The sequence below is a fragment of the Lonchura striata genome, chromosome Z (genome assembly GCF_050655825.1).
Source record: "Lonchura striata isolate lonStrDom1 chromosome Z, ASM5065582v1, whole genome shotgun sequence".
Taxonomy (NCBI): domain Eukaryota; kingdom Metazoa; phylum Chordata; class Aves; order Passeriformes; family Estrildidae; genus Lonchura; species Lonchura striata.
In genome coordinates, this window is record NC_140740.1 from 77,279,409 (window position 1) to 77,302,587 (window position 23,179).

At 38.2% G+C, this 23,179-nt stretch overlaps 1 protein-coding gene across 1 annotated transcript; it reads right to left on the reverse strand.

Moving 5' to 3' along the window:
- Positions 1-10,528: 10,528 nt before the first annotated feature.
- Positions 10,529-22,802, reverse strand: LOC116184579 (protein FAM240B-like). The gene is made up of 3 exons (XM_031507323.3): positions 22,643-22,802; positions 15,006-15,150; positions 10,529-13,599 (listed from the first exon to the last, which is right to left on the reverse strand). The coding sequence occupies exons 1-3, from the start codon at positions 22,785-22,787 to the stop codon at positions 13,521-13,523; spliced, it is 369 nt and encodes a 122-aa protein (XP_031363183.2). The 5' UTR covers positions 22,788-22,802; the 3' UTR covers positions 10,529-13,520.
- Between the last annotated feature and the right edge of the window lie 377 nt (positions 22,803-23,179).

Below are 23,179 nucleotides of genomic sequence, written 5' to 3' on the forward strand. Positions count from 1 at the left end.
CTCTTCCTGTTGTCAAATCTTTTTAGATAAACTGGAAAAATGTCCCTTCAGGGAGTTAATTATGGAGAGATTCTTTCTGTGCATACTTAGGAATCTCACTGGTTTTTTTCAGGTTTGGCTCATACTGCAAGTTTCTATCAACACTGCTCAGTCAGTCATTGTGTTTGATCCAACAGGACTTTATGATTAGACCAAAGAACAGATTCAATGAAAACAAGTGATACATTCAACCTTGCAAGGCCTCACTTTGTAAAACTGAACGTGGTGCTTCTGTGATTTTTTTCTTGGAGTATATCTGTTATAAATGCAGGTAAAACCCAGGTGTTTCATTGTTTTGTACCACACTACTGCAGTAGGTTACTAGCTTTGTCCACTCAAACAAATATGATTTGAAACTTACTAGCTGGTGTTTAGAAAAATCCATTTCCTGGTCAAGTTCAGAATGAGAATATAATGCCTTATTTTTCAAGAGCTGCCTATTTCAAGGAGAGGTCATGCATGGTACTGACAGAAGTAAAGTGAGAGTTAATTTCTTGTCAAAGATGTCAAACGGACAAAACTTTAGGGCTCAATTATGTTTCTGTAGAAGCAGATGAGAGTGAAGAGCAATCAGTTTTTTCCCTACCCAGTCATGTTTTATCACAGAAATGTCAATAAATGCCTCTTTTTGAAGTCTTTTGGGCTCCCACATGCTGTTTCTAGAACAAATAATTTGTTATTTGAAAATATAGATAAGAGGACTTTTTTTTTTTAATGTTTTAATGCAGTTTTTTTTCCTGTGATCTGTGTTATAATTTGGTCCCACAAATGTTTGTATTGGTAATCTGAAAAGATCCAGACACCACCCCATACTCTGCAGCTCCACATCATAAGTGGCCCCTACTGATACCACTGTGCAGACAGAAGAATGCAGAAAGAATATCTACATGTCTGATATAAGCTGCTGCCACCTTCATCTCTGTCTGTGAGGGTGACTGGCAGGAACATGTAAATGCATTTCTCCAGGGGTATATGATGTGACACAGTGATCATGCACAAAAATCTTACACATACTCTGAAAGAAGAGAACGTAGAGGAGGTCTCACTAACAGCCTGTGTGAAAATATTACAGTGGGAACTTTTTCCTCCAAGTGCTTTGTGCAATGTTACAGTTCAAGTAAAATTGAGGTTTTCAGACTTTTCCTTCAGGGATTAATTATACTCTGCTATAAGAGATGGAAGTAAGAACATTTGTCTGAACTCTCACTGTATAAACCCCAGTAGAATCTCCATCATTGTCTTGAAGTTTTATACCTATTTCCCTGGTATATCTAATTGGCCTTGTTTATACTTGCGGCCTTTGCTTGCTCTTTCTTGTCTTTCCTGTTCTGACCCCTCCACTCTATGCACTGTATCCCTGACCACATGTGTGCAAAAAATGTGTATTAGTGGGCCTGACAATGAAATATATCTCTTGGCACTATCTTTAAAGAACATGATGCAGACATAGAGAAAGATCTTAAATGCTAATAATGCCATCAAAAGTACCCAAATATGACTAATGTACAGAGTGTTTAAAGTGGTTAAGATTCTATGAAAAAGTTCTGAAGTCAATATTGTTACAGGTAATTTCAGCTTTGAAAAATTATCAAGGAATTATGCTTATTAATGCTGATAACAATGTTTTATGTTTTCATAACTGTGAAAGGAAAATCTTTGGGACTGAACATGCAGCCACTTTTTCTTCTGCTTCTCTTACCCATACTGAAGACACATACTACTCTTCCAGAGCAATCTTACCCATCTTCAGGATTTTTCAACATTTTGACAAGGTGTCTGTAAATTTATCTATTTTAAGGTTAAAGCTTTCCAGCATTGTCCATACAGACTTCATTTCTCCAGATACTCCCACGCTACTCTTGTGCCCTATCCAGAGCAGGCAAAGACAATGTTTCTGACAAATGAGGAAAACCTCCCTTCAACTGGCTGCAAAGAGTGATCTTCAACAGAGAAATGAGGGGCTCAATCCCTCCCTCCTATCCCCCACCTTACAACAATTATTATGCCTTAAAACCAACAGTACATGACAAAGTGGCTGAGCTCTCTATAGTGCAGCTGCAGCCAGTCTGCACTACTTTGAGTTACAGGCAGAAGGTTGTCCTTGTGTTTATTTCATTTAAGGAGAGGTTTCATGATAAGCATCCTGCTGCTACATCTCCAGGCTGAGCCTGGTGTACGTTTCCATTTGGCCCTTGTAATCTAGAAGCTCTTCTGTTTCTGCAGCTCTTCCAGCTCTTCATCACTACCCTACCCTTTTGTGTAAATAGCTTCTAGATGACAGGGTCCTAATGTGCCACTTTCCAAGTCAGATTGATCCAGATATATAGTTTGCCAAAGTAAATATTAAATTTAAATCCCCTGCTCTTCTTCTTCCATTAGTTGAGTCAGAGTAGCATCTGCATCCTTATGAAACAGCTGAGTCAAACCAGCCACCTGCATCACTGCAAATACATTTACCATCTGTTTCTTATTAAAGGTTGTCAAATTTACATCATCCAGAACTAGGACTTCACTGCCAAAGAAGCTGTGCAGAAATGGCACTGGAAAAATAATGAATCCAAAGAAGCTAATCAGAGGAATGTGTTAGTTTTACTTCTCATAAAATTTTTATATTTTTTGTGGATGTGCTAAAATCATGCAGAGAGAGATGGTAAGAGGTGGCTTTCCCACCTGAGAATTCTGCCTGTAGTCCAAACCAGCTAGTATGAACAAAAGCAGAACTTGAAAGAGACAAATGATTTAATAGGAACACATTTAATAGCAATATAAGGTGTGGTGGATGCTACTATGCTTTATCATTCAATTTTTTCCTGCAAGTGAGGAAAGTAGATTTATATAGTATTGCCATGGAGCCATGGCCTTAATGACACTCTCTCAATATCAAATGGATTGGTAAATCATCATCCTGTCTCCATACAGGATAAAATTTCAGAAGTATAAAGGAGAGAGGACAGCCACCAAAGGACTGAGGTAGGGTGAGCTTGACCTTGCTGAGGATTTCACCTAATTTTCATCTGAAATTCAGAAGGTTGTAGTTCAAAGACTTGCTGGAAGACGGGAATAGGTTCATGACCTCTCATGAAGATGAAAAAAGAAAGACTGTAATTTAGTGAAGACAGCCAGGTAGTCATGAGCTAAAGGACACAACTGTGCAGAAACTCACAAAAAAGAATGGTGTAAGAGGCTCAATGACTCAAATGCATAAGCCACAGGTACTGTTCTCTGTCTTGCTTTTGCATTAATCAGGATCATGTTCAGTTTAATCTGTTCCTCTTCATCCTACAGCAGAAGCAGGTCCTCTCTCTGAGGAGAAACTGTGGGGGGACAGTGGGGGGTTAGTGTAATTTGGACAGCAATGTTAGGAAGCTTCTAGCCATTAATTTGTGGTGTTCTTTACTAGTTGCTTCAGAGTGAGTTTGGAGTTTGCTTCTAAGAAAGCAGTTCATGTCAGAATGTTGAACTGGGTCACCATCCTTATTGCTAAGCTATCATGGGAAGTAGTACATTGTTTGATTAAAAAGTTGCTGTTTACCCATTAATGAAAAACAGCTGTTACAAGTGAGCTGAAAACTTGTATGAAGAGGGGACAAAATGAAAGAAAATGGCCTATGAAATATGAAACACTACCATCATAGATTGTTAATACTAATACTTTTTGATCTCAGCCTGGACTTTTGAAATAGCTTAAACCTCTCTTTGGGGTTTTGTCATACCACTATTGGTAGGATTGTGCTTAGAAGGGAAGAAGGGTAGGGTGGATTCTTGGCTGTAAGGGACATAAAATTGCTGTGACCCATTTTAAAATTAAGCTGTGAGACTTCTAGGAGATCCTGGAAGTCCTCTTCCATCAATTTCCTAGTATGTATATTATAATGATGCAAAGATTTTTTTTTAATGCAACTGATAGGTTTAGGAAAGCTTGTTTCCTTCCACATATTTCTCATAGATACCTATGCTCAGTTTCATGGCAGTGAATCTGTTTTTTTTCAAAACTGAAATCAAATGCAATGAAACATCTGAGGTTTTTTTTTTTGTTTTTTTTTTTTTTTTTTTTCCCCCACAGGGAGGTAGTCAGGAATCTGGTGAGGAAAATCTGTATCTTCTCATATTTGAGAATTTGCCATAACTGTTAGGCATAGCCCTCAGCTAATGAAATGGACAGGTTTTTCTTTGTATGTTTGTTCAGAATCCCTTCTATCCAAGCTGTTATTGTGTCTCCACTATGTTCTTCAGGAGTGGGGCTCTTTCTGGCACATGTGAGAAATATGCTGCTCACACTGGTCCTGTTTACTGTGTTGCCTGTATTCATGCCTGACTGAGGCATGAGTGAAGTGCCTGATGACTTAGGATGGGCCAATTCTGAGCAGTCCATTAGAAGAGCTTTGGACATCTAGGGGAACATTTAGGCTAAAATGACAAAGGTTTTGGAAACAGCTCAGGTCATGTAACTGCTGTGTTTTATCACATGTCTTAATCTAATTTTTTGGTTCAGCATATTGGGTCTCCTGAGCCTTTGGAAAAAAAAAGATCAAATTAAATGAGATAGAAGTCCAAGATGAGTTTCAGCATTTTCCTCAGAACATTTCAGTGTTCTGAGGAAAAACTAGTAACATCATACTTAGTTAAATAACTTTTCCAGCTCAACTGAAGCTATGAAAATAGAAAACCCTTACATTAGTATCACACTACAAGGCAATCTTTTGCTCCTGAGAGCCAAGCTACTCAGGTAAAGCAAAGACTATTTCGCTCCTGAGAGCCAAGCTACTCAGGTAAAGCAAAGACTATTTCAGATAATTTCAACTGTGAAGCTGAGAAGTTTTATTTCCATTTTCTTGAAAAAATATTGCTCTTGAACCAAAACAAATTATAGAAGAAGAGATCAATGCCATCATAGTAATAAAAGTAATGTGTGGTGTTCATAACTTTTATGTAAAGAAGGATTGTTTTGTTTAATATAATAATCTCTGACTTGATGGCTACTTTCTTGAATTTTGATGTGAACAGGTGTTGGATAAATAAATTCTTCATACAGAAGGTGCCCAAAACTATGAGTTTCCAACTAAGCTGTTCCATAGAGAGTCTTCAAAAAAATCACCCTGTATCAATTTTCACAAAGAATTGTTTGCTCTATGTTGTATATATGCTGGATTTTATTTTTTTATTTGTTTTTTCCTGCAAAATCTGGAGGACTTAGATTGCAAAACAATAATGTGAAGATGCTGTTTTTTCCCCATCTAAGCATGGGAATGAAACATAAGTTTAAAGAGAACTGAAGAACTTGTCCAGGACAGATTTGCTAGGAAACAATGAATGGAGTAAACCATAGTTCTGGGACATGTGATTTAGAATGAGCCAAAGCCATACATGCTATAAGTTTGCAATGTTTTGGCCATTTTTATGCATTGTGATTGTGTTTAGCAAACAGGCTCTGTTTCCTGTGGATGGAAGGCTGGTGTGCTCTACAGAACTTCAGCTATATCGAAGCTACACTACCAGCTGGTTATGTGCCCTAAACACAACTATTCCCTGCCTTATTTTCCCTATCAGTAAAAGAATGAGGTGACAATTCTCATTTTGAATAGTTTGAGACCTTTTTGAGGGGGGGTGGATCTGAAATAGTTATTAATGAAGTACTTTTTATTGAAACAGACTGGTGAGTTAACATGTTAAATAGGTTGGGCATGGGCAGATCAGAGTTGGTGTTGACTGGCCAGGATTTACTTTTCAGTTCTGGTCTTCATCAGCCATGCTGTTGGCACTCTTCTATCTCCTGTGCAAATATGTGACGAGGGAGAGAATAGCATCAGGAAGCAGATCTGCCATAAACCACATGAGAAGAAATATATGTATATATGTTTATTTCAGCTGGATGTGTCCTCTGGCTTGCTTCAGTGCACAGCCTCCCCAGCAGCTCTGCCAGCATGAGGAGGGAGGTGAGTAGACTAGAGGGGAGGGCAAGATTCATGTCAAGTAGTGGTTGCCTGCTCACTTGTTAAATTGCAGTCCATGGATCATCCTGTGAGTTTGCTTTGAGGAATTTTCAGGAAAAGACTGGTCTTCTGGCTCTCCAAGATTTCTATTCAGTGAAGTGAAACCTTAAGAATCAAAGCAAAGCTCTCCTTGAGAATCCTGCAATAACCAAATATCTGGGAACCGAGAGACATTCATGGAGCAAACAGGCTCACTTGTTGAGGGGCTGTGCTGTACAACATCCTCATGAGTCCAGCTGCTCCTTTTCACACTGTATATTGGTTGGGATAAAAGGTCTCTGTATTCTCTCAGGTCAGGAGGTCCCCAAGAGCTGTATAAAAGCCTTTGTATATCTAACTCATCTGTCCTTGTTAATCTGACAGACTTTGAGCTGTTGTGTTATATATGAATTCCAAATGCAGGTGCCCAGGGCTTTTGGTGCCATTTCAGTATGCAAAAGTGTGCATGTGTAGCTCTAGGGATCACTGAAGAACCCTTTGCACAGATCCTTTTTTGGGGGACAGACGATACAGTTCATGGGACCATTCCACAACCCACAGAGTCCCACTGCTCTTGCTTTTGACTCAGCTGATCCTCATCTTTGAGGCTGCTCACTGTGGGCAAAGACACTATCCCAAGATTTGGCCTTCAGTGTTGTACTGCCTATTAATAACCTGCAAACAATATGAGGATTTTATAGGCTGATTTCAGTTCATGTTTCTTTTTCAATAGCCTGCCCATGCCTTTGCTTTAAAAGACTATCTCAATCATGAAACACTGCTTAAATATTCTGATAACCAGATTTAATCTAGGTAAATCAAGTCAAATAGAGATAGCATTTTCCCCCACCTGGCTACTGGTCTTAACTTTCTAATTATAATAACCTTAAGCACCTTATGAAGTTTCATTCACATTACTTGGACATTAAATGAACTACTAGTTAGTGTAGGATTAGAGTAACAGCAAAGCCCTTATAAATTTTCAGTATTATGCAAAACCTCTCATTTTCCTTTTGACTTAGAGCACCATGAAGATGGTAGGCTGTGTTCAATAATTACACCAGCAGTGTTCTTTCCTGTCCATGGGTAAGGCTGAGTCAGCATTTCTATTATAATCCCATCATTTCAAAAGATTTTATTACTCCTCCATAAAAATTTGTTCTCGGATAGAATTTGGTATTAAACCCTTATCCTAGGATAAAGAGAAGAAAAACTGTTTAAACACTTGGTGTCTGCTTCCTGCTTTTAGAGATAGTATGTGCATTTTAAAGCAGTCAGTCAGTGCCTGAAAAGTCTCTACCAATTTTGCAATTCAAAACCAGCTCTATTTCCTACAGTGAATGTTGGCAGGTTGCTATTAGTCTGCTTGGTGGATTTTTTCATTCTTCTTCCTGAAGCAGAGAAGGCACAAAGGGTCACAAATACAAAGCACTCAAATCTCAGAGTAAACTTCTCCAGTGACCTCTGACATCAGGGCTACTGCAGTGAATCCTCTGACACAGAACAGTGGTGAGATTGTAAAAAGGAATATGTGCAAGGAGTGAGATGGGAATAAAAACAAGCCTCTGGGAAAGGTTCAGTGCTTTTAAAGCAGCTACATAGATCTTGTGCACTATATTCATAAAAAAGAAAATGGTTACAAGAAAAGGACGAAAGGCTGAGGGAGTTTTTCACTTGTGAGTAATGCTCTGGTAGCTTATATTAGTAACATGTATCCTAAAAGTTGGATGAATTTTCTAGGGTGAATTGTGTAGGGTTGGTTGAAGATATCATACTTATTCATTAGAAAATAATTGTGCTGGCAGCAGAGTAAGTTATGAAGTGTAAATAGGGTATCCTCTGACAGCATTTTATATACCCTTCCTGTAAAGGGCTCACTCTCCAAATGGCTACCAGCAGCAATAGACAGCAGGTTGTCAACAGAGAATGGCCCTGCAAATGCAAGCTTAAACATAAAGATCTGTGAGATAAGTGCAGCACAGCTGTCTTCTCTGGAGGCTCACCAACAGAGTCTTTGGCTACTGTAATTTGATTTTCCCTTCTTCCTGCAGGCACTCTGCTGTCTTTGCTCTAATTATAGAATCAGAAAATCACAGAATCATAGATGCATAGATTGGCTGGATTGGTCTCGAAGGATCATCTGTTCTAACTCCTTTCTCACAGGCAGGGCATCTTCTACTTAATGTCCTGTTCAACCTAACCTTGAACACTTTCTGTAATGAGGTATCCACCACCACTCTGGGCAACGTGTTCAGTACCTCATGACCCTCACTAAAAAAAAAAAAAAAATCATTATCATGTACAATCCAAATCTACCTTCCAGTTTGAAACTGTTGCCCCTTGTCCTGTCACTACAGACCTTGGTAGGAAGTCTCCTTCCATCTTTCTCAAAAGTTCCCTTTAAATACTAAAAAGATGCCATATGCTCTTTCTGGAGTGTTCTCCAGGCTGAACAGATCCAACTTTCTCAGCCTGTTTTCATAGGAGAGGTGTTCCACTCCTGTGACCATCGTTGTGGCCTCCTCTAGACCCACTCTAACATATATTCCTGTGCTGGGGCCCCAGAGCTAGATGCAGTGTTCCAGGTAGGCTTGCACTGGAATGAGGAGAGTGGCAGAATCCCCTCCCTTGCCCTGCTGACCATGCTGTTTTTGCTGCAGCTGACTTTCTGGATTGCAAATGCACATTGCTGACTCATTTTTCCATCCTCCAGTACCCCCAAATTCTCCTTGGTGGGGCCTCTCTCAAGCATGACAGCGCCCAGCCTGTATTGATACAGGGCAATTCTCAGAATGATGGGATTCTCATCTGGAGGGGAATTCAAGTCAGACCCATAAATCCAAAGGCCATTCAAAAAGCTATCTATATTTTTGACACATATTGTAATGTATATGAGTATTTCTCATCAGCCTTGAAACTTCAGAACTCCATAATCGGTCCTGCTTGTAGGCTGTTAAGTCAGTTTGACTCAAACCAAGTTGTCTTCATGCAAGAAGAGAGTGGCTACAGTTTTTATCATGTGGAAATGTCTTATCTGAGTATAGGGAAACTCACACCATGCTCTGACTTAGTGTCCACACCCATCTCTGAAGTAACTTCTGTGGAGCAATGATGCAGATCATGTGTGGTTAACATGCACATGGGTTGGCTGACACCAACCTGGAAGAGGCTCCATGTGGAACCTGGAAGGGTGAGAAATGAGTTTGAAACAATAAAAGCTGCAATGAACATTAGGCCATCACCAAATCTCCTCAAAACCTTTTAAGACATTACATCTAAGTCCATAACTTCTCTTCCCAATGATATCTATCTTGCTCCTCCGCACTTTTGAGGTGAGAATCAAGTTACATGAATTCCCTTGACATGCAGTATATTTTACCACAGCTATGGCATCTTTCCTGGACCAGTGCAAGATGCTTCTGTTTCTCAGAACTGTTTGTTAGAGGAAATTATCTATGGATTTCAGTTCTAGCTGAAGCGCTGGGCTACTGTGCTGCATAGTGGATCATGTTATCTGTGTAGAGCAACTGGACTTGACTTTGTACCCAGCATGGGTACCATGGCTCTTTCCTGACCCCTGGCTCTGGCCCATCTTTCCACTCCCTCTCCACTGTTTCTGTGCTGTTTACACAGCGAGCTCTATGTGCCTGGGATTATCTTTCACATTGCTTATGTATGGGATCAAAGTCTCTGAGGTAACCTGTAGGCTTTTCTAGAGTGCAAAACAACTCGGCTGGACTTAATTTACACTAAACACAGAACATTGGAGGTGAACTTGGTATTGTATGCTGGATTTATTTCACTGCTGGCCACTTCAGGCACCTCAGAGCTGGCCAATTTATCAGTTTTCTCTCCAATGAATGTGGTTAGAAGCCCAAAGAGGCATTGCTGCACAGATGTGAAGTGGCTGTGTAATAGGAAGCACCAAACCTGTGGGTGTCATGCTGAAGACAGCCTACCAGGTGATGCTGCATTGGGCTGTAGGACCATCTCTCTTTTACCTGACCTGTGACAATTGTTCAAAATCAAAATCTGGCTGCAGTGGCTGTGCCATGCTTATTTGCTCCTTAATTAGAGGCCTACAGAGAGGAGATCCTTGGTTAAAGGAAGACATTGAGCAGAAAGGATTCCTGAGTGAAGAACTATATTTAAGCTATCTCAGTTTGGGCTAAACTGCTAAGAAGTGTTTTAAGTTACTGACAGAGTCATTCTTCACAGCTGTCAGCCTTATCCATACACTGGAAGGATCATTAATATGACTAAAATGGAGCATCTGTCACTCTTGTGCTAACATGGAGCATACTTACCATAAATTCTATTTAAAGGGAGCTGGGTGGTGAGTGTTTAGTGTTTACTTCAGAGAATGGTAAAGTTGTACTGCATTTAATTTTTGTCACTGTTGCAAGCTTTTCCAAAATGTTCTGTATCATACATTTGTAATGAGAAAGTAACATGCATTTTCTTGCTACTCAGTGTCAGGATGAAGCAAAGGAGTGCCAAAATAATGAAAGCTAGGGAGATAAGCAAGTATCTACCACATTTTAATTGCAAAGTTAATAAAATCAGGTTGGTACAACTCAAAATCTCTTGCTGTTACACTCAAAAGCAATGTGAAAATCTGGACAGGTAAAAAAAACAAAATCAAATAACTTGAAGTGTGTATTCAAGAAGCTATTTTATAAGCATTTAAATTTAAACTGTTTAGTTGAATAATGCACTGCTCTGAAACTGCATATTGGTGGAAAATTGTCTGAAGAACATCTAAGCATTCTCTCTAGCCATAATGATTATATAAAACTCAGCTGATTTTATCAGGTTTTAGTTTATGACTTTTCCAGTCCCACAGTGATGTTTCTCTAGTCCTTTTTTATAATGTCATGGCTTATTTCCGAGTCTCACAGATATTGCAGTGGTTTGGGGTTTCTTATTTTGTTTTGTTTTTTGCATCCTTTAAATTTTTCTTGTGACCTTCAAGGTAGAGAAAAGATTAATATTTTTGTTTTGAAATTGCCAGAACCACTTTATCCTGGAGTCTGCTCCAAGTTCTGCTAAGATTTCTACTTGACATTTAGATTTAAATTTTTATGCTTTCACACTATTTTTTCTCACTAACTCTAGATTATATTTATTTTCTGAATACATATTGGTTTTTTGTGTGGTAACTTACAAAACTCTTAAGTAATTACCCCTACATTACCCTGGTGGGTTTTGTATCAAAACATGTTGTTAGTATTTAAGTAAATGAAGATAACATGGCCCAAAGTCCTGAACCTAGCACTGTGGAAAATGAGCCTGAAATAATTAATCCAAACACTGGAGATGGAATTACAAAACTCAAAGGAAAGTGGCTTAATTCTGGAAACATATTTTCAGAACTCCTCTTGCTTTGAGCTGGAATAGATGTGTCCTGTAAAAAATAAGTCCCCTTTCATAATTTTAAAGAGGACTTTAGGGTGTTCTAGCTTGATAGAGACTTATTCCAGAGCATTCTTAAGTGAACACATAACCATGCATACACAATGAGGAACTGGGATGAAAGTCTCTTCCTGGCACATTTTATTCCCAGCTGTCTATGGTATTTCCTCATTCTGATTTTCTTTATGAGAGGAATAGTAAGAAGGATCTAAACTATGTAAGAAGCAAACAAAAGCTTATTCCAGGGCTATGGCTTTAATTTTTAAACAACCAACCCTGGCTCCCTGTTTTGCACCTCCGTGTTTGTGCCATAACTTACACAATGAATGAGAGACTGGGAAATGTTTCCCTTAGCTCAGTTCAAGCTGTAATTTTAGCCAAAATAATATAAACCCCCAAACTGTTTCATGATGGAGTTGGACTAGAGCTTCAGTAAGTACCAAGCATAGACAGGGGATGGGGGAATTGAAATGTCTTAAATGACAGTTTCAAAGAAATCTACTTTTTTACTAAAGTCTGATATTAAGTTTTGGTGCTATCTGATGATTGTTTAGCACATCTTAATTTTAATTATGCTGTGATCCTTCATATTCACAGTTGATGTTACTTTTAAAACTGTTTAAGAATAAAAATAAGCCAAAGAACATGGGCTTAGCAGCTTTTCTCTATCATTTGGCAAACTTTGCTCTTAAGGTTGGGGACATACCTGCTAACACCTTGATTTCTGAATTAGTGCTCCAGTCATAATTCTTTTCATGATTTTATGAATTCCTCAGACTTTCCAAACATTATTTATATGATCAAATTCACATAATAAATTTTGTTTGGGCTTGGGATGCACAAAAGTGGATTTAAATGTGATAGATAAAGAAGGAAAAAATAACATTTCAATTTGTTTTTCTAAGAAGAGCAGATTTTCTAAATATTTTAAAAATCCAAGTCCTTCTACTGTTCTCTTTTTAACCTCCCTGGTATTTCAAATCTTTGCTTTGAAACAATATGAATTACCAGAGTCTTATAAAAAGGGACTAAAAAGTTAAGTGATTCGGGGAAGAGTTTTTTAGCCCATCTTGCAGTACATTACCCTAATCATTTGGTGACAATAAGGCAGTCACCTTAAAAAGGAAGTGATCCGATTACACCAGCCAAATGAAATGTTTTCATATTTTTGGAAGAAATGCCACATTTCGTAATGAAGCATTAGGAAGGGAACAAAAACCATATTTTACTAATGACAAATGTTGAAGAGGAAAATGGCTAAATTCTGAAAGTGCTGGTTTTTAAGGAATAAATACTTATTAGAGGGAAAAGGTTCTAGAAGAAAGAACTTGCTTGTCTCTTATGATGACTGACAGCTGTGAAAGGGCACCAAGCTGCTCTGTGAAACAGAGGTATCAATCCACCTCTAGACAAGCCAGGTCAGGTACCAGAAACAGTGTCAGAGCTTAAAATCATTCTACCAGTGCTGATAGAGTGTCTCAAGTTAACCAATAGGGGTTGACTAAGTTAATGTGGGTTAATCAGGCAGCTCTTGTAGCTGTCTTGCAAAGTCTGTTTATCAATACATATATGGTAACAAGTTAACAGGTGACTTCTAACATGGCATCTAGGATCTGTAGCTCCCACCAGTCTGGGCTTCACTAGTGCTGTGGGATGTGGTAACATTGTGCATGTCCCATATTCCTTAGGCTGCACTGGGCTATGTTGTCAAAAAAAAAAAATATAAAATCTCTACTATTCATTAAGTCATCTAAATTCATTACATTACAGTCAGTCCATATAGAAACCTAAAATGTTGAGAAAGTACTTTTGCAGAGCACAGCTGTGTAACTCTTCTCCCAGGCATCTATGTCTCAGTGAACCATGATTTATTAGGGTTAAATACTTCAGTGTTACATTCGCCATTTATCAAATGAAGGGACAGATGCATAATCTTAAAAGCAACAACTGACATTTCACATATGTAACTTCAAACAATGACAGCTAATTAATGATAACTCATTTAAGCTACAGAGTAAAATTGATTTCGGCTTTTACATCATACTTTCCTACAAAACAGATTTATCTTCCCCCAAATGTGTAATGAGAGTGGGCTCTTCAGCTGGATGAGTCTTCAGATTGGGTCCTCAACATCTTTATCCGTTTTTCCAGTCTCTCCATCCATTCATTTCTGAGCCTAGGGACAGAAACATGGATCAGCTTTTCCCCATAATTTTACATGGAATGGATTTATACTCTTCATCTTTTCCACTGATGGTGTTCTTTGGTATTTTCTCCCAATTGTCATGCAAATTTTCCTTCCCCTTCAGAGCTCTTTGCTTCCGGACAAGCTTCAGGTGCTTCAGATACTTCAGGACAAGCTCTTATATCCCAGTGAGGGATCACCTGGAGCTTTGTGGTTCATCTCCACCTCCAGTGTGCCCTCTCTCGAGTGCCTGTGCAGTGGTTTGTTACCTGCGCTGGAGATTGCCTGCTGCCATCTGCTGGGTCACATCACCCAGCTCTTCCCCAGCCTCCCTCCCTGGCTCACATCACCCAGCTCTTCCCCAGCCTCCCTCCCTGGCTCACATCACCCAGCTCTTCCCCAGCCTCCCTCCCTGGCTCACATCACCCAGCTCTTCCCCAGCCTCCTTCCTCCTCTGTCCTGATCAGCTTGGAGACACTGCACATCTTGCAGCTTGATCCATACCAGGTAGCTTTTTTTAATATGCACCCCTTTATTTTCTTTTTGATAGTATCTAGGTACCACAGAAAGACTTAGAAAAGAGGAATTTCCCAGCTGAGGAGTTGAAGCGTTGAGATTAGGTTAGTCACAAATGGATAGAAGATGCTGGAGAATAATTCTAGTGCTCCTTCATCCAGGGTTAGTAATGTAAGGCTGTCCTTGCTCTTAATTTTTCAAGTATCAATGCAAGGAAAGCTATGAGGAAGGCTTTGGAAAATTGCTTTCCAACTGGATGACCTCAGAACAAAATATAATAAATAACAAAAGTATATATCTTCACATATGCCTTCAACTTATGGAGAGCTGATGTGCAGTAAAACTGTGCTGATCTTGCTGCAGATTGCTCTTTCTCACAGCGACTGATCAAGGGGAATGTGACTGAATAAGGGAGATATGGCTGTGAATGGTGGCTGCCTACGTCAGTGTGCTTGGATTATCTGCTTTATAATGGATTTACCGTACACAAATTGAACAATCTTAAATAATTCAAACTACTTGCTAGTGAAAGCAAGGCCACAGAGTAAGAATGTGGGCCAGGTGAACATCTGTGCTAGCTTTACCCTGAACAGAAGCCTTTATGTTCAAGACAAGTCTGAACTGTTAAATATTGCCCTGGTAATTTCAGAAAGTTCTATGCTTTGGACTCATTTATGGAACAAGAGTAAATTATTCTCCTGTCGTATGAAGTCATAGCTTAAACACATTGGCATTACATCCTAATTTGGGAAGCTTTATTATTTTCTATAAATCTAAATTACTTTCAGATTTCATTGCATGACTTACGTATTGGTATTACTTTTTAAAGAAAATAATTGCAATGCAAACTCAAGTAAGCTTTCTGGACGCAGAGTACCCACTTTGTCAGAGCGCTTCTCCGCTGACGCTCCTTCTCATTTTGCAGATACTGAGTTTGCTGTTCGATGGTTTTTTCCCAGAAGTTCCTCAGGTCACTGGTCTCACAGCCCCGCACTTCATGACGCATATATTGGCTATTCATTTTCACTAAAGGAAAAATTTGAAGCAACTCTATGATAAGGTACCAGTTCCTCATCTGTTTTCATGCTAAAGCAGATTCTTGATATTTTGGATTTCCTTCATTAGGGTCACACAGTCCTTTTTTTTGTAGGATCAGGATAACTGTGGGCATGACTCATTATTTAAGCTTTTCTTTCCTAGCTCTGACACTTGAGGATATACTGTCTACAGTGATTTGAATTCTTACTTGTGTACCTAAGATATCTCTCACCTCCATCTGACTATGATGTTTATGTTCACAATCAGGACAGTGCTCTTGTATTCTGTAATTTAGCAATTAGAATACTTTTTACTGTGCCCACAAACAAAAAAAAATGCCATGTTAAATAGAATTTTTTTGGCCCATTATTTTCATGTCTCTAAAATTTTAAAGTAACTATTGTTCTGATGATTTGCCTTATTATAAGATTAGACTTATTTGGAAATGTAGAAAATTTATATATATATAAGTATGTACATAATTTCACAAGATGCTGACTTGCAAAATCCACTTTGTTTACTAATTATTTTCCCCTCTTCTTCAAATAGATTCAAATTCATTGAATATATTCTTGTATCTGTGAGGATTCTGTACTTTCATCTTTAGTTAATGTTATCTTAAATAAATTCTGGAGTGAATTTTATCCTAGGGAAAGAATATTTGCCTCGGAATGACTCTTTGTGGGCTAACAGTAAATTCCCTGTATGCCACATTGCAGCCAAAAAATTATATCATTACTTTCAAAACTTCATTAAATATGAAATTAGTATATCCATGCTGTCTTTCAAATTGCTATGTGCTTTTGCATGAACATCCCATTATAATATTTTCCAGATAATTTAAATTTTTAACAAGTATTTAGGGCTCTCTCATGCATTGTTTGAATTCATGGAAATTATTTGTAATTTATTTTAATCAGAGCTATAGAGAGATAGTAAACAAGCCCCTCAAGACTAGCTTGGAAGAGCTTGAAGAAACTGCTGCCTTCCCCCTGCCAGGCATCATAGGAAAAAACAAAACTGGGAACTGATAATCTTCACATAATTGGCTGTTTTGTGAAAAATTGACAGACACATTATAAAAACTACGTGAGCAGAGGACAAAATCAATGCCTTTGAAGAGGTCCCCTTTTTGCTAAGATTTCCCTGTAACTCCCCTGTGATTCCCTGTAAAGACTTCATATGTCAGCTCATGGCCTCCAAATAATAGAAGCGCAATGCTTGAGCCCCACTCCTGCAAAAAGGAATTACTGAGCATATTTTCCAGTCCTGAACAAATTATAGCTGGATGTATAATTGTTGACATTAGTCTGTAATGGGAATTGTGAGTGTTGCTGAACACCTACACCTGTGCTAGGGGTAACCAATTTCAGGTCAAAAAGTTCACTTGATACATGTGCATATTTTCATAAAATATATGTATTCTATAAATATCCACATATATATCAATGCCAACCCAAATATTTCTTCCCAGGTGGCAGTTCTATGCTTTTAAACTTTTTGTGTACTAGCAGTAATCTTCAGTGATATGAGAAAGATATGGTAAAAGCCATCTAAGTAAAACTAAAGGACTTTCCAACCTAGGAGTTAATCTCTAAGAATAATTCTTTCTGGAGTGCAGGAAGAAAAATTCCCCTATATACCTGGGGCTCCAATATAAACTGCCAGGAAATAATGTCTTCAGGGTTCTTTATCAGAAGAGGTAGCAAAGCATAATACCTTCAGCCTTCTGAATTATTATGAATTCCTATCTAATATACTGTGAATGCATATTTTATCATCTATATCTGTATCTATATCTATATCTATATCTATATCTAATCTATCTATATCTATATCATCTCTATCTATATCTATATCTATATCTATCTATATCATCTATATCTATATCTATATCTATATCTATATCTATATCTATATCTATATCATCTATCTATATCATCTATATCTATATCTATCTATCTATATCTATATCTATATCTATATATATATTTATATCTATCTATATCTATAGCTAATCTATATCTATATCTATATCTATCTATCTCATCTATATCTATCTATATCTATCTATAGCTATATCCTATATATCTATATATCTATATCATCTATATAGATATATGTGGGTAAATATAACTCCTGAACAAGTCAAAATTATGGAACTCATTGCTATGAGGTGTAATTGAGCTCAAGCATATATTTTCAGAATACACATATACTTTACTGGTATTTAATATTATGCCTTCTGATTTGATTGTATATGTTCTCGGTACTGGTTTTAATGCATTTTATAGATGTGCCTTTCTAACATCTTCCCCCACAGTAAAAAAATCACAAGGAAAAAATTTAAAGCCACTAAAAGAGATATTCAGAAGTACTTTCCACTGCTATTCACTTACCTCTGGTGCTGACAGTATTTACAAGAATGTTAGAACTCTGTTGAGATGACAAAGTGTGTGTAATACTACCCATTACAGCTTTTGGGGCATCTTTTTTTTTTTTTTTTTTTTTTTTTTTTTTTTTTCCTTTTTTTTGCAGGTGTGTGAGGTGGGGCAGGGACAGGAATTACTACTTTTCTCTGTCTGTGATCTGTGGTATTTTCTTTATGTGTGTTTGATCAGGCACACCGTTGCCCAAGTCATTCTTCTTTCCTAATCTTTTAAATTGGCTTAACATACAGATATATTGGTGCCAAATTTTCTCTTCCTTAGTTTTTAATATTCTTTGTTTTCATTACCCCTGTGGCTGGAGAACTCTCAAATATGTACAAGTAGGATCAAAATTACTGAACACATCAGAATTTCTGCGTCATTATATGTCCTTATATGTCCTTGATAAACACAATATGTAAAAATGCCAGCATTTGTTTCTCTGAACTGTAGAATCACCTTATACTAAATTACCTCTATTTTGAATTATCTGTTTGAGTCTGTTCATGGTGATTGTAGGAACTGCACAATACCTCCACTGAAATAACTCACATAGTTTCTTTTGCCTTTATGCACCACCTGCATAGATTTTTGAATTCACCTCTGTCCTGCCATCCATTATATAAACCATAAACTTTCAGTGCATGTGAGCAGTCAGGGATATCAGACTTAGTCTATCACTATTTCTCTACCTCTCATATTTTTCTTTCCTACTTCAGCTGTTTTCAGAATGTAACAGGACTTAAACCTGTATCATGACTTCGCAGCAGCAGTTATCACCTGGAAGCAGTTTACTTTCATGCCTCAAAGCCTCATTCAGAATAGTTAGGATAAGGTGCCTCATTTAATAGGGAAAGAGAAAAATGGAAAAGATTTCATGGAAGTGGCCTCCAAAGCAGCCTGAAGAAATAATCTCAGTCAGATGCAACAGGTGAGCAGAAATGTACTATTGAAACACACTGGCAGTTGTGATGCACTTTTATAGACCTTGAAGTTAGTTCTGACTTAAACTGCCCTGCCACAGCTAGGACTAAATAAGCTTTTTTAAGCCTCCAGTGACAATTCTTCAAGAGACAAATAATGAGAGGCTTTTTCTGGTAAGCTTCTCTGACAGAGGCATGGTTGCAAGCCAATGGACACATGTAGGCACTCTCAAATGAAAGGAATGACATGATAACCTCTAGGAAGGCTTTGTCCAATGCATGATAATGATGACTGCTTATTTTTAGATTTAATAATTTTAGAGCAGGTTTTTATTATCTAGCCTCAATTAGTTAAAGGAGGTCTTACAAAGTTGGGGAAGCTGTGACACTAGTACTATTAGCTGGAACTCAGAAATTATATTGGTAGAACAAAAGAGGAATGTAAGATCAATTTGATATGACATCTCAATTTCTATGTAAAAGAAAAAATATCAATAGTTTGAGGCTAAAATTCACTGTTTTTTGAGAAAATACTACACCACCAGAAACACTTTTTCATGTAGAGAATTGAAAATTCTTTCTTATCCAGAAGAAAGAATGTAAAGAAAAGTGTGGATTTTCTTCCTCTAGTAAAACACATTGTTATATGAAATGTACTTTTAAAATTTATAAAAATTTTAATGAGTCAGGAGAGATATTTTTCCTCCTTCTGGTGTTTCTTAAAAGGCACAGTCAGAGTTTTCAGGGTCTTATGCATTTCCCTGGAAATAATATAATTTATTGTTTTGACTTTACTTGGACCATGCTTTGTGACTATTATTATTATATATGCATAGAATGATAAAAATTGAATTATATATATAGGAAAGAATACTGTCTAGGCTAATGGTACTGTTTGATGTAAAACCAATCAGAAATATGTTTTGATTTTGGAAAAGAAGACTAGTGATCATTTTCATGATTTCCCTCTTTTTCCTTGGGTCTAGGATATGTCATTTATTTTCTGCATTTGCAGCTGGCTGTAATTCACATCTCAAAGGACTGACTGATGCTTCCTTTGAGATCCTGCCTAGGGAAGCATACTGGATTCAAGTCTAACTTGGGTCTCCAGACTCTGGTTAAAACTCTTCAGAGGCAGAAGAGAGCACTAAATATAATGCCCTGTACCCTTTTGTTTGTGTGACATGCTGCACAGTGCAGTTTATCTTATGAGTGCCACTTGTGAGCAACTTGTGAGAGAGGTTTCCCACATCTTGCTGTCACAGCATCTTCTTCCTTTCTGCCTCGTTTGTGAGCAGGTGTGGGAGGAGATGGTCTGGAGCACCAGCCTGAGGATGTGGAAGGCTGCTGTGGTCTTCTGGTGCTCACAAGTCCCCAACTGTACCAGTCTCTTCCAAAAATTCACTAGTGTATCTCAACAGCAAAAATGTGTGACTTCCCATGTGTACTGCACAATTTTATTTTCATTTGCAGTTCAGCATTGCTACCAATCTGTGCTTTTCTTTCACAAACAGTGTTATCTGGAGTTTGCTATGAAGTGAGGGAATTCTAGGTAAATTATTTATTCTGCCACTAGTATTTCCTAGTTTGGCAAAATTTGAAACACATGCTCTTACCAGAGTGTGTTCAGTCAGGGAGTTATTCTCTGGGTATAAATTTCAATCAATTTAATTTGATTTCTCCACATATTGGGAATTTTCTGTGTATGAAAATGACAGCCATACTGACACATGACTGAGCAATGCTAGTAGGAGTTACAGGTGTGCATCTAGCAAATTATTTCTAACAGGTAAATGAAACAGTTTTAATATTTGAAAATGATTTCACTTAAACAGTATGTAGCAATCTCTAGTCAACCATTATCTTTTCTCCTAATTCACACAATCCTTTACTGCTTTTCTGTGAGAAGTGATGGATCTGAACCTATTTTTCTCTAATAGGGAGAAGAGTTATTCTTCAAATTATTTCCACTGGTAGCAAATTTGAACAAACAAACATTTTAAGAGAAGGCTTGTGGTAGCTACATGGGTTTTGCATCTCATACTGCTATAGTGTATTGACACTGTAGCAATGTCAATGCATTTGATTGCCATGTATTATATTTGATTCTGTCCTTCTCATCTGATGGGCTTCAGTTCTTTTCATCTGCTTTCACTTTTCTCTGGATATCAGACATCTGAGCAATGGAATTATCAAACTGGAGGGAACTGATTCTATGCCTTGATTTTCTGTACTAGAGAGCTTAGCAGTTATCTGGCTGAAGATTAAAATTCTTAAAAGATTTTGAACAAAACATTTAAGGAGCCAATACTTCTATTATCATCTAGGTAATCCATTTATTTATTATTGTCCTAGTTCTGCTCCCATGCCTGTTTTTTTTATATTTTGCTACTTTCTGCCTTCCATTCTGCACTGTCTCTTCTCCCTCAGACTGCAGCTAAGGGATTCCGTGAAAGGTCCCTTTGTTTTTCCCTTTCCTGGCACCATATCTATTGAGTTTCTCCTCATATCCTCTTCATCACCCACGCAAGTCCTCCCACCTAACCTGACTGATTTGGACTTGTGCTTTCAAACACCTTTCTGGTTGGTTTCCTCACCTCTGTTGTTCCATCTGGAACATCTCTTTCCACTTCTTGCTGGAGCTGCATTTGATAGAGTGATTGAGTAAGCTGAGTTGGAAGGGATGCACAAGGATCATCAAGTTCAACTCCCAACCATGCACAGGACCAGCCCCAAGAGTCACATCATATGCCTGAGAGAGTTGTCCAAATCCTTCTTGAACTCTGTCAGGCTGGTGGTGTGACCACTTCCCTGGGGAGCCTGTTCCATGCCCAAACACCCTCTGGATGAAGAATCTTCTCCTGATATCCAATTTAAACTTCTCCTGGCACAACTTCATACCATTCCCTTGTGTCCTGTCACTGGTCACAGTGAAGAGATCAGTGTCTGTCCCTCCTCCCCCCCTCATGAGGAAGTTATAACTGTGACGAGTTCTGTCCTCAGTCTCCTCTTCTCCAGGCTGAACAAATAAAGTGACTTCATCTGCTTCTCATAGGGCTTCTCCCTCAGACCCTTCACCATCCTTGTTGCTGTCCTTTGGATGCTATTTAATAGTTTAATGTCTTTTTCACATTGTGATGCCCATAACTGCACTCATGCAGGTATTACTGATCCCTGGATTACCTTTTCTTCCCCCCTCTGCTACCCAGGTTTTCCTACTCCCTGCATCTGTTTTCTGTGGTGGCTGCCTGCCTCCCCATACATCCTGTCACCAGCACACACAAACAGGGCTGTGGTGGCAGCTCCACAGAGGTGAGCAATAAGTGAACAGGTATTCAAAAGTGGTATGCAATAAATAAATATCCAAGAGCCTCTCCTGAGCTTTCTATATATTTGACTTTTATTGACTTTTAATTTTCAGTATCTAAGGCATATTTAAAGTGGCTGTGGTTTGCTCATGAGATCAAATGTTGTTTCTGATCATTAGACTTTCCCGACTGCTGGATACATTTGAAGCCTGCTCCTGTGAACTGTTAAATTAATAATATAAAGTGTATAGCATAAATTAATATTTATTGGTCAAGGATCTTGAATGCACTTTGCTTTGTTGTTTGAGTACAGGAAGACTCAGTGTAGGATCAAAGAAGATAAATTTTGCCCAGGGCTCATGTCCTTTATTAGATCATCCAGTTCAGAGAAAACATGCAAGAGAAACCTTTCCTGATTCCTATGAAGGTGTCTACCATTGAATTAAAATGCCTCAAGGCAGCAGATCATAGTTTAAAAGCCTTTGATAGATGAGTGAGTGTGTGTGTGTGTGTGTGTGTGTGTGTGTGTGAGTGTGTGTGTAACCTTGGCTAGCATTAGCCCATCAGTTGAGAATGTACAGCTATATCTCTTGGTGTTTTATTCAGGACTGTGACATGGAAATTATCTGTCAATACTTTTTCTGTATCAATGCTACTCAGCTTCCTTAGAATTCTGCTAAACTGGGCACTCTTCCCTGGCATTTTCCTCACACTCTCATCTTTCCTAGAATATACTTGTGAGAATTAAAGTTAGAGAACGAACACATTTATTGTTGACATTATTAGGGAAAGCTCACTAAAAAAACAAATACTTTCTTACCTTTGGAGCAGTACTCTTCTTGCAAATAAATTCTCTGTGTGACACAAACGAGGAATATTGCCACTGCAGCCGTGGCTTCTCCAGTGTCACAGGGCAGTAATGAAATGCATCCCTCGGTACTTTTTATTTGAAGTGTGGGTAACATAAATCCTTCATCATATCAAGGCTATTTTGAACAGAACCAACAGTGAGATAAGATCATTTAATGAACTTTGCAGCCCCCTGCCTGAGATGACCGTGAAACACAGGCCCCCTTGAGACCATGCATCCCTCCCACACTGGCAGATACCTCAAAGAGCATGACTTGGCAAGTGATGAGAATTTTCTTTAAAATGCCTGCTAGTGTTATCCATTTTAATAATCTTCCTATGAAGCTTGAAAAATTCCACACTACTGTCTTAGCTGTAATGGAGGCTGAGATGGTGTGACAAATCACACTCAGTTTTGCATTACAAGGTGACTCACAGAAGTATGTGCTACTTTGGTGTTGTTTAATCTAAGGATGTGTGCTTGATTATGACCTATCACAAAATCTGT